The sequence below is a fragment of the Sinocyclocheilus grahami genome, unplaced genomic scaffold, assembly GCF_001515645.1.
Source record: "Sinocyclocheilus grahami isolate Dianchi unplaced genomic scaffold, SAMN03320097.WGS_v1.1 scaffold757.1, whole genome shotgun sequence".
NCBI classification, from domain to species: domain Eukaryota; kingdom Metazoa; phylum Chordata; class Actinopteri; order Cypriniformes; family Cyprinidae; genus Sinocyclocheilus; species Sinocyclocheilus grahami.
Window position 1 is genome coordinate 387,890 of NW_015505936.1, and position 11,604 is coordinate 399,493.

Genomic DNA, 11,604 nt, shown 5'->3' on the forward strand with positions numbered 1-11,604 from the left:
TATATACAGTATATAGGGTACAACGGGGCTAAAGGCCCACCTTAAGAAAAAAAAATGTGCCATTCACTGCGCCTAAAATTTATAATTGCAGAAAAATTATATACGGTGTATTGAACATTAATGGAACAACAGATTTTGAAAAATCATTAAAGTTGTTTCAAAATCTGTTGCTCCATTAATGTTCAATACAACGTGTGTACTTTACCCACAGGGTAAAAAGCTCACCAGCACGGGGTAAAAGGCACAGTATTTATACAAATACTTCAGCTAAAATAATGTTGTTGTTTTTTTTAAATAATGTCTGTTAATACTTGTTCAAAACAATCACTTTAGCAAAGTTTGTACTATTTTCTGCTTATTTTGAAAATGTAAATTTTTTCCCCAATAAATATGCTGTCATTAAAATGTGTTAATATAAAAATTATATTTTAAAATACAGAAACAAAATTGTTTTAATAAGTAAAGATTCTGAAAGTATTGAAGGAGATCCAATAATAATTGAATATATATTTACAGTAGTAACAAAAAATTATATTTTATTATATGATATGATTAATATCATGTTTTTAAATATGATGGTTTCATTCTAAACATTGTGATTATCTCTAATATGGACACCCAACATAATATATGATATTTACCATCTGAATCTAACCATGTCATGTCAACAAATGGAAAAGTCAGCCATCTATTCATTATCATGTTAATTACTGTGCTCCTTTAGCCCCAATAGCAGGGGCGTTTTTTACCCCAAATACCATACTTTTACATATTCTTTCGTTATGATCTGCATGGAGGAATGGGCCAAAATACCAGCAACAGTGTGTGAAAACCTTGTGAAGACTTACAGAAAACGTTTGACCTCTGTCATTGCCAACAAAGGGTATATAACAAAGTATTGAGATGAAATTTTGTTATTGACCAAATACTTATTTTCCACCATAATTTGCAAATAAATTCTTTAAAAATCCTACAATGTGATTTTCTGGATTTTTTTTTCTCATTTTGTCTCTCATAGTTGAGGTATACCTATGATGAAAATTACAGGCCTCTCTCATCTTTTTAAGTGGGAGAACTTGCACAATTGGTGGCTGACTAAATACTTTTTTTCCCCACTGTATCTCCCATTCCACAATAATATAAGTGGGGGCATGGTGGCTTTGGCGATCGGCGCTCCAGTCAATCTACTCCACAGCCAATCACTGTGCTCGGGCCCCGGCCCCGCCTAGCCCAATGGTTAAAACGGCCCTGGTCGCATGAACTATTTTACAGATGTCCTTGCTACGTTTCTGGACCTGGGAACATTGCAGTTGCATTGCGGTCTACGGAGGGACAGAGAGCTCTCAGATTTTATAAAAAATATCTTAATTTGTGTTCCGAAGATAAACGAAGGTCTTATGGGTTTGTAATGACAGTATTTGTAATGACAGTATTTTCATTTTTGGGTGAACTAACCCTTTAATACATTACAATTTAACTAAACCCATTAGACTTTATTTGACTAAATTTACTGTTATACATACTCTTATATGTAGTTGACTAAGTAGATTAAAACAATTCAGATGACTACAATATGACAAACTAAATGGCATTTCATACAAAAGGCTATGACTAAATCTAAATCAAAATTTGTTGTTAAAATTGACACTGCATACTTCAAGTACATTAAAGATATTAAAATCAATAAAATGTATATAACAGTGAATAAATGTTTTACAAGTGACACGCCACCTGATGCTGATTGACTGCAAGTGTGTTGTGGGGCTTGGTTTGATTCACATTCAACAGCTTTCTCAAAAATTGCGTACTGAACCTTTAAATCACCTTACTGCAAATTGCAGATAAGCTTTGAAACTCGTTTTCCATTTAAAGCTCTTCTAACACAGATGACTTCGCTTCAGTGTGAATTCTCATGTGACTATTAAATACTTGCTTACAGATGAAACACTTTCCACACTGAGAGCAAGTAATAAGCTTTTTCCCAGTATGAATTAACATGTGACTCTCAATGCTTCCTTTACATGTGAAAGTTTTTCTACACTAAGGACAGGTGAAATACTTTTTCTGAAGAGTGAATATGCACATGCACATTAAGTTGTCTTTTGTGAGAAACTCTCTCCACATTAAGAGCAGCTGAAAGGTTTTATTCCTGTATGAATTAACATGTGACCCTTAAGGCTTGCTTGACGTGTGAAAGTGTTCCCACACTGAGAGCAGGTAAAAGGCTCCTATGAGGTGTGCATGCGCACATGCACATTAAGTTGTTTTTTTTGTGTGAAACTCTTTCCACACTGAGAGCAGGTAAAAGGCTTTATTCCAGCATGAATTAACATGTGATTCTTAAGGGTTTCTTTACGTGTGAAAGCGATTCCACACTGAGAACAGCTAAAAGGCTTTTCTGAGGTGTGCTTGTGCACATGCTCATTAAGTTGTTTTTTTTGTGTGAAACACTTTCCACACTGAGAGCAGGTAAAAGGCTTTATTCCAGCATGAATTAACATGTGATTCTTCAGGCTTCCTCTACGTGACAAAGTCTTTCCACACTGAAAGCAAGTGAAATTTTCTTCTGAGTTGTGAATAAGGACATGCTCATTGAGTTGTTTTTTTTGTGTGAAACTCTTTCCACACTGCGAGCAAGTAAAAGGCTTTATTCCAGCATGAATTAACATGTGATTCTTCAGGCTTCCTCTACGTGACAAAGACTTTCCACACTGGGAGCAGCTGAAAGGCTTTTCTGAAGTGTGAGTTAGCAAATGATCCTTAAGGCATCCTTTATATGTAAAACTCTTCCCACACTGTGAGCAGACAAAAGGCTTTATTCCAGCATGAATTAACATGTGATTCTTCAGGCTTCCTTTACATGTAAAAATCTTTCCACACTGAGGACAGGTTAATTGCTTTTCTGAAGTGTGAATTAGCATATGCTCATTAAGAGTTCTTTTCTGCGTGAAACTCTTTCCACACTGAGAGCAGCTGAAAGACTTTGTTCCAGTATGAATTTTCATGTGATACCAAAGGCTTCCTTTATGGCTGAACGTGCTTCCACACTGAGAGCAGGTGAAATACTTTCTTCCCATATGAATTAACATGTGATTCTTCAGGCTTCCTTTGCGTGTGAAAGTGTTTCCACACTCAGAGCAGGTGAAAGGCTTTTTTCCAATGTGAACAATCATCATGTGTGCGTCAAGGCTTCTTTTCTGTTTGAAACTCTTTCCACACTCAGAGCAGGTAAAAGGTTTTATTCTATTATGAATTCTCATGTGATTCTTAAGGTATTTTTTACAAGTGAATGCATTTCCACACTCACAGCAGGTGAAAGGCCTTTTGACTTCTGTTACTTGAATGTTGCTTTGCGAGTAACTGTTTTCAGGTTTGGAGCAACTCACTGATTTTTCTCCAGTGGTGACATCGTAAGTTTTCTGATGCTGATGCTTCTCCTCCACTTCATTCAGATCTTGTCTTTCCTCTTTCACTTTCATCAGGCCTAAAATGAAAACATTAAAGTGATGAAAATCAATTGGAACATTTGGAAAACAAAAGGAAATTAGGGTGCGTTCAGCACAACAGCAAGCAAATTTTTTTTTTCTTTTTTAAGTTTAGCATACAGATGACAACATTGTCAAAACAATCCCTGTTCACACGGATCCATGAAAACTAAACTAAAACACTATATTATGCTGACAGGCCAGTAGATGGCAATGTCACTGTAAAGAAATACTGGGTGCTTCTCATTTCTTCGAGTCTTAGCTCCACCCCCCTTAGGATATGAGGGAAGGATGCAAGGAAAGGAAATGAGGACAGAGGAATCAAAGGATCAACATTGGAATATTCTTGACCACTCAAGCGCCACGTCAAAGTGTCATCAGCTGCACTAAAGGGATCTGCGCTTATATTGTTAAAGTTTCCTATTTAAGGAATTCATAATAAATATCAATAAAGCAAGATGCTCTATTGAAAAATATGACATGTATGGTTTATTTAAACTGCAAAGATAAAATATAAATGTAAATTATTACGACAGGTGTGAAGGGAGAGGATCATTTATATGTGCGTCAGTTTTTTTGCAGAAAAAGACTTCCACATAGGAAACACCTGTGTATCCTCGCTCATGACTCCTCAGGCAGCCTCCTTGCTAGGGCTGGGCGGTATATTGAGTTTGTACAATATATCGATATTTTCTTTATAAGCGATTCGATATGAGGCAATACCGTTTATATCGATATACAGTAGTTTGATATGAGCGCATCTGAAAGTATAGTGTAGGACACAGACTGAGCTGCTGTGGAGAAAGTGCATAATCCAATTTGTTCTAAACATGTGACAAGCTTCATATTAAGGCCTTTAAAAACTTAGTTTATAGTTCCAGTTTTAAGTGGCTTGGCCCGTCAAATGCTCTGACAGAAAGGCTGTGTGTGCCGCTGACAGAGACGCTAGGCTACTCGCGCTGTTTAATGTGTTTGAGATGTGCTGTCTTCCTGAATGCATAACGTACATTTCACAGGTATATTCTCCATCTGTAAATGTTAGAAAGCCATGGAAATATTTCCATTTTTATGTCAGAAGTGCATGAGCCTTCTGCTTTGGGATTCTCCGCTAAACTTTAGTGAAAGAGCGCCGCCGCTTTTGTTTTAATTTTTCAGTTTTAGTTTAGTGAATTTAACGTCCGATTTAAAAGCCTTATTTTTTTAGATTGCAATGTTACAATTAGAGGTCAACCGATTTTGCCGATACCGATAGCTAGGTTGGACCACACTGGCCGATACAGATTAATTAACCGATAGTTTTAAAATTGATACTGAACAAAAACTAAAATAGTGCTTTATTAACAAAAACAGTACTGAACCATACAAGTAGTAGTAGTAAAAAAATTAAAATAATAATAATAGTAATAGTAAATGTTGAAATTACCACACTCTAACAAGGAACAATACTTACACAGCTTTCATTAATCTTAATGCTACAAATGGACTCTTATTTTAAAGTGTTACCATTTCATTTCAACTGTCATGCTTAAAGATGCACATCTTTAAATATATACACAAAGACTATAGCATTAAAATTATATACATATGGATATCTTATGTATACTCTCACACTTTAACTGCTTCTATTCTTGAACACTTGACAGTCTAGGAGAACTCACCGGTATCACACACACTCCGGACGCGTCGCGTTCAACTCGAGCAGCGGTCTTGTCCGATGATGTCCGTTTTATGAAATATCATGTTATTCTGTACAGAATAACAGTATCATGACCATCAAGAAACTACCATTTTGGGACTTTTATGTTGAAATCCATTCAAAGATAGGACTTTGCATCATATACCAATTTGCTAAGGACTCATGGAAGCATCAAGCAGGTTTAGAAGTCTCTTTTAAATTTGGAAAAAAATTACCTTTTTAACGGCTGGTATGTAGTTATCACATTTGGATATCATGTGGTATGACCTCAAAAAACAATGAATATTAAGTTATTTCTGCAAGTATTTATTTTCATTATAAATTTCATAGTGACCTTTTGTGGGAAGGTAGCTTGTTTTGTCTAGGTGGCCAATTCTGTGCTTGTAAATTTTGAATGAATTTGAAAATATCATGTGGTGCGACCAAATATCTTGTGGTGCGACCACTGCAGAGTATATTCCATTATATATGTCCCAGATTGGCAGTTTTTGTGCTTTTATATTCAATCGATGGTTTATATACATAAAATATCTTATTTTAGTATAATTTGGAATAGATTTATATGTAATTTGGGTCATTTCCGACTCTTTTTACTATGAGAAGAAACGCAAAAAAATTAATAATTCAGCGCATGTAATTTTATTTTGGTAATTATGCATTTATTATTTATTTATTAATAACTATTTAAATCTATTCTGCCAGATTCCACTGACAAGTGTTACATGCCTCCCCTGTCTAGCACTCATCATGTGGTGCGACCAATAATAGCAATAACTGTATTACATTAAAAATAAAATACCGGTATCTAATTTCTGTGGTTGAAATATGAATCACTGCTATTAAGTGAATGGTATTTTCAAAACATTTTTATCAGTTTTATGCAATTTACAGAAAAAAAAGTCTTAACTACATTTAAGAAGGCAACTCTGAAATTATAGAACAAAAATAAGAGATCATTATTTACAAAAACTCTTGATACGGCCAATTCATCTAGATGAAAAAACACTAAAATCACTTAATTTTAAATTTTAATATGAATTTATGTGTACACAACATTCTTAATGTTTGAATAATTACAATAGATATGATTATTTTTTGTATTTTAAAATTGGCCTGTCGAAAATCCTTATACGTCATTGATCCATATATATATATATACAGTGGGTACGGAAAGTATTCAGACCCCCTTAAAATTTTTCACTCTGTTATATTGCAGCCATTTGCTAAAATCATTTAAGTTCATTTTTTTCCTCATTAATGTACACACAGCACCCCATATTGACAGAAAAACACAGAATTGTTGACATTTTTGCAGATTTATTAAAAAAGAAAAACTGAAATATCACATGGTCCTAAGTATTCAGACCCTTTGCTCAGTATTTAGTAGAAGCACCCTTTTGATCTAATACAGCCATGAGTCTTTTTGGGAAAGATGCAACAAATTTTTCACACCTGGATTTGGGGATCCTCTGCCATTCCTCGTTGCAGATCCTCTCCAGTTCTGTCGGGTTGGATGGTAAACGTTAGTGGACAGCCATTTTTAGGTCTCTGCAGAGATGCTCAATTGGGTTTATTAATACAGATTTTTTTCATCCAAATACAAAAACACAGAGATATATACCTACATCGCAAATCGGCCAAAAATTACAGAGATATGAATTTTTGCCCATATCGCCCAGCCCTACTCCTTGCTCCTTGATTCTTGCCTCCTCACCGTGCAATTAGAGAACTGAGATGTCCTACAATATAGCTGAGCTCGATTGGTTTACAGGTCATAGGATTGGAGGACGGAGGAGCGAGGAAACGAGGAAATGAGGAGGGATATTGAGAAGCACCCTATGCACCTATAGACTGAACACGTAATACACATGCGCATGACGTCACTGTTCACAAATTTGTATTTCTGGTGCTTGTAAACTTTGGAATTTGCACTTTGATACCGGTTTTCAAAAGTTCAATTTCAGGCCCCCAAATTGCCATTGTTTTGTAGATAAACGGCCAAAATGCATAAAAAGCTTTTTTGTTTTATTTGAAATTTGAGTCTTGTAAACACCTCCTTAAACTGAACCCCAATAGAACATTGTGTAATTTACATGACACTATTTTCAACAAAAACTGAAAACGTATGCATTTGGACAGAAGAGATAAAGCATGTCATATTTGGGTTTTTTTTGTGCCACGGTAATATAAATCAAAGTACAGTGTCATAAATGTACATTAATTATTTTAGGTGTAAAACAGGTAAACCTTTGCCTGCAAAATATCTGAGATTACACTAATGCAGGGGTCGGCAACCTTTTCAGCATGACGTGCCATTTTTTATTTTTCTGGTTAACCAGCTGACACAGAACAACATACGTTGTTTACGTCCAGTGGATATTCTCCAAAATGGCACCAGGCTGATGCGGAGGAGACGATTTGTTGAATAAAGTCTTTTTTTCTTTTTTTTTTCATTTGCCCACAAAAATAATTCTCGTAGCTTCGTAAAATTACGGTTGAACCTCTGATGTTACATGGATTATTTTACAGATCTCCTTGCTACGTTTCTGGACTTAGGAACATTTCAGTTGCGTTGCTGTCTATGCAGGATCAGACAGTTCTCAGATTCCATCAAAAATATCTTAATTTGTGTTCCGAAGATGAACGAAGGTCTTACGGGTTTGAAGGCATTTGTTGCATCCAGTGGGGACATAATTATGGATTATAATGACTTATACTGTCTTTTTACATGTTGCATCGTGCCGCGTAAACATAAAACCATGTCTGCATTTGTGATCGGAGAAACAACAAACAACAAGCGCTACTCTACACTGCTGAAAACTCGCGTTTGAAGCATCAGTGGCAAATTCTTTAAATATAAAAAAACGTACTTACAGTCTGGGAGTCAGAACAGCCGGCATTGTAAGTCTACTCTACCAGGATCAGTAAACAGTCCTCCATAAAATGTGCTGCACACATCTGAATATTTGGGTTGAACTGTTCTGGTAAATACAACTTAACCACTGATTTCTAGTCGTGTCCTCTTTTGGAAGGCCAAACACAGCGTCACACACGGCGGGCTTGAGAACGGCGTGGCTGGCGGATTCGACGGAGGAGTGGCCAGCGGGCTTGCGGCAACCACATGTGACGACCCCGGGCTGGACTCCGCTTCGTCCACAGTGAAAGTCGATCCGGCGATCCACAGCGCAAAGTTTATGTATTTCCTCAGCGACCAGCACGGATCAGCTCTAGGCATGATGAAGCGGATATCGTCCTCTTTTGGAAGGCCAAACAAAGTAGTTTCGCTTTCACAATGAAACACACAACGTCTTCACGACATGGCGGCAGCAACAATACTATAGCGAGAATAAAAGCTACGCCTTCTTTCTTTGCGTGAACATTTGGACGGCGTTATGCAAATCATCCCACATAGTGACGTAGACATGTGGGTGTGTGTTAGAACGAGCCGTTTTAGGTAGGCATGGTTGACTCTTAACTTTTATAAAGAATATCTCTTTGGATTTAAGACTCGTCTTTGCAACTTTACAGATCTTTATGCACCAAGAGCTTGTAACACTCCAAAGAGAAAGGAAAAATTTAAATGCATCATATGACCTCTTTAAATGACGCTTCGCACTCTGTGAACAGTAAACCCGCCTACTTTGATTTGATTAGCCATCTCAGTCATTTTGACATTAACGAGCGCTGTTATACCGCTGAGGCTTTGGTCTGTGCCTATTGTGCTGCGGTCGCGCGCGAATCCGAAGAATAGCGCAAGTTAAATCTCACACTTTAACAGTATTTACAGCTCCTAGCAGTCTGTGTGACTATTAGAAGTTATTACCTCAAAATGTACGTCAGTATGCATTTTCCCTATTGCTCGCGTACCGTAGGTTGCTTGGCCTGCACTAATGTAAAAACAAAAGAATCTGGTGAGTCTCACATGCTCTGAGATCAACAGTTTTGCGATTCTAAAAAATAGTGAGCGAAAATAAAATATAAATTGTATCGTTGTCAGTTCCATCCCATTTCTAAGACCACTGAAAGGTAGATTTTTTTTAGACATTTTAATGATTAAGGGAAGTAAAACTGTTTAAGGATCCTCAGGCACCCGTCAAGTCTGTTTGCTTAATGTACCACAAACAGTCAGTAAAGATGAATGAAGGATAAAGATCAACCTTCTTGTTCCTCGTGTTTTATTCTGCAGGTTTCTGGTTCACTCTTGTCCTCCTCACTCTCCTCTTTAACAAACACCATCTTCACAGCAGCAGATCTCAGTTCAGATGATACTCCTCCAGATATTCCTGCTTGCTTCAAAACTTAGACACGACTATATGAGGATGATAATATTACAGGTATTTATTGACCTGATTCAAAAACTGTATTTTTCTATTTACAGAAACAACATTTCTAACAGATTGTATTAAGCCAGCATGACGACAAAACAACAGAGAGCGCGGTGAAACTAATATTCTTCCTCTGAGGTTTAATGGTGTTTGGCAAACAAACGTATGTGTTTTAGCGCCACCCGCTGGACTGGAGTGTGAAGCGACTAGAGGAGGGAAATAATATGAGAGAAATACTTAGCGAGTGTACAGTGCATTCTTTTTCAATCAGCATTGCATAATATTGTTAGGAAATAGTAGTCTGTTTGTGAAATTGACCAGTATAACTATGGAGAACTGGACGCATGTCAAGCAGACGGATTGTATTTGATTTTTTTCACGAGTTTGAAGACTTCGATATAAAGTCTCAACATTTATTATCATTGGACTGCACTCTCACCTACATAAAATAGAAATTCATACACTGCTGTACTACAGCATGTTTGCAAATTTAAATCTGGCACAGCCAACTCTGCTTAACTTCAACACTACCAAAAATAGAAAATGATGTGTTGGCTATATACCCTGATATATTTTTAGATTAATCAAACATGAACATAAGCAGATTCATTTTGAGTAAAAAGATTGTCGCTCTGAATCAGAGAAAGTAACAGCCTGTTCATAAAACATGATGCCTGTTTACTGATGAGGTGCAGCCACACAGACATTTAAAAAGCATATTTGGCTTTCTCATATTTGACCAATAAATACTCAAACATTAAATAATTACACTTTTTAAAAACATGTCATATTTACATAAGAGCTCTGCAGAAAACCTGACCTGAAAAAAAAATGCAGTCAGAGTGCAGGATAAATGTGGAAAAGTCATAACTGAACAGGGCAGAGAACAGTGTGAGGGTATTTTCAAATCAGAAACCAAAAACACAGTTCATTGTGTTAAAATCGCATCTGAGTACTTTAGAGTAAACTTTAGAATTGTTGAAGGTGTAAAGATGCTACATATAGTATAGTTGTGATTTTGCTGTAAAAACACCTTTTTATTATGTATAGCTAACAGGTGAGCTGCAGTCTCGTACAAGTACACGTGTCTCCAAAGTGGATTTACATACACCATGTACATCTTACAGATGATTACTAAATGTCTATGTAATATTTTTGACAGGAAAATATTCAATAAGAATTGCAGATGAGCATATCTAATAGACATGAAATAGACGTCTGAGTGAGTGATGTATGTGTTATGTAGTAGAATTCACTGTTGTCAACACTGCTTACATAAATAAATAAACAAATCTACACAGAGTAACTAAACATAAGTTATCTGTTTTATTGGTCCATTAGTACTGTTATTAAATTGAGGAGAATTTGTGTTGGATAATATGCCAGTTTAACACATCACCAACTACCTCAACATGTAATTGTAGTATTGAGCAGATCAATCACAGAGGTGACTTGACTCTTGTCTGGATGTTACAGGGACAAAAGATAAAATATTTTATTTTGAAATAAAAATCACACTGATGACATCACTTGACTTCCTTCCTCCTATTTCCTGAAGATCTATGAAAAAAGGCCCATGTGAAGTCCACTGTCTCTTTTCAGTTATCAGAAATGTTCTCATTTATCTCATGATTTCATATGAAGCTTTTAGTGGAAGTCACTGATATGACCTACTTTATTGTTAGGGAATTGTAAAAAAAATAGAATACAAATGGATTAAACTACTCAATTTAGTGAGTATACCATGATTGACAACATGTGGTTTGATACCTTGCAGCAGACATTTTGTAAAATGCATGTTTCATGAAAATTGTCACTGGTGTTACCTTCCTTATGGGTAACACCAGTGAAGATCAGTTTATGTTTATACTCTTTTACTAACGGATTCCACTACTTGCCAAATGTATGCCAAATGTAACAATTTAGTCTTATCTACTTAATTATAGTTGAAGAATAAGGATCTTTGGTCTTATGTATGTCACTGGTGTTTCATTGTGTCACTGGTGTTACTTTTTTTTCTGTCCCATTAAATAAAATGTGTCACATGTGACATGATAATAATTTTACATCCATTGAATTTTGCTTCACTCAAGAGTTA

At 36.1% G+C, this 11,604-nt stretch overlaps 1 protein-coding gene across 2 annotated transcripts in view; it reads right to left on the bottom strand.

Annotated features, from left to right (window-relative positions):
• LOC107561082 (gastrula zinc finger protein XlCGF26.1-like) overlaps positions 1 to 9,725 on the bottom strand; it is a 12,077-nt gene extending 2,352 nt beyond the window's left edge. Inside the window, exons 1-2 of one of the 2 annotated variants that reach the window (XM_016245431.1) lie at positions 9,339 to 9,725; positions 3,387 to 3,484 (exon numbers count right to left, since the gene is read on the bottom strand). In XM_016245431.1, the coding sequence (XP_016100917.1) occupies positions 3,387 to 3,484; positions 9,339 to 9,417 (177 nt within the window). In that variant the 5' untranslated portion in view covers positions 9,418 to 9,725. Of the gene's footprint in view, positions 1 to 1,855; positions 3,485 to 9,338 lie in introns of those variants that run through there. The other variant, XM_016245430.1, reaches the window with a different exon arrangement.
• Between the last annotated feature and the right edge of the window lie 1,879 nt (positions 9,726 to 11,604).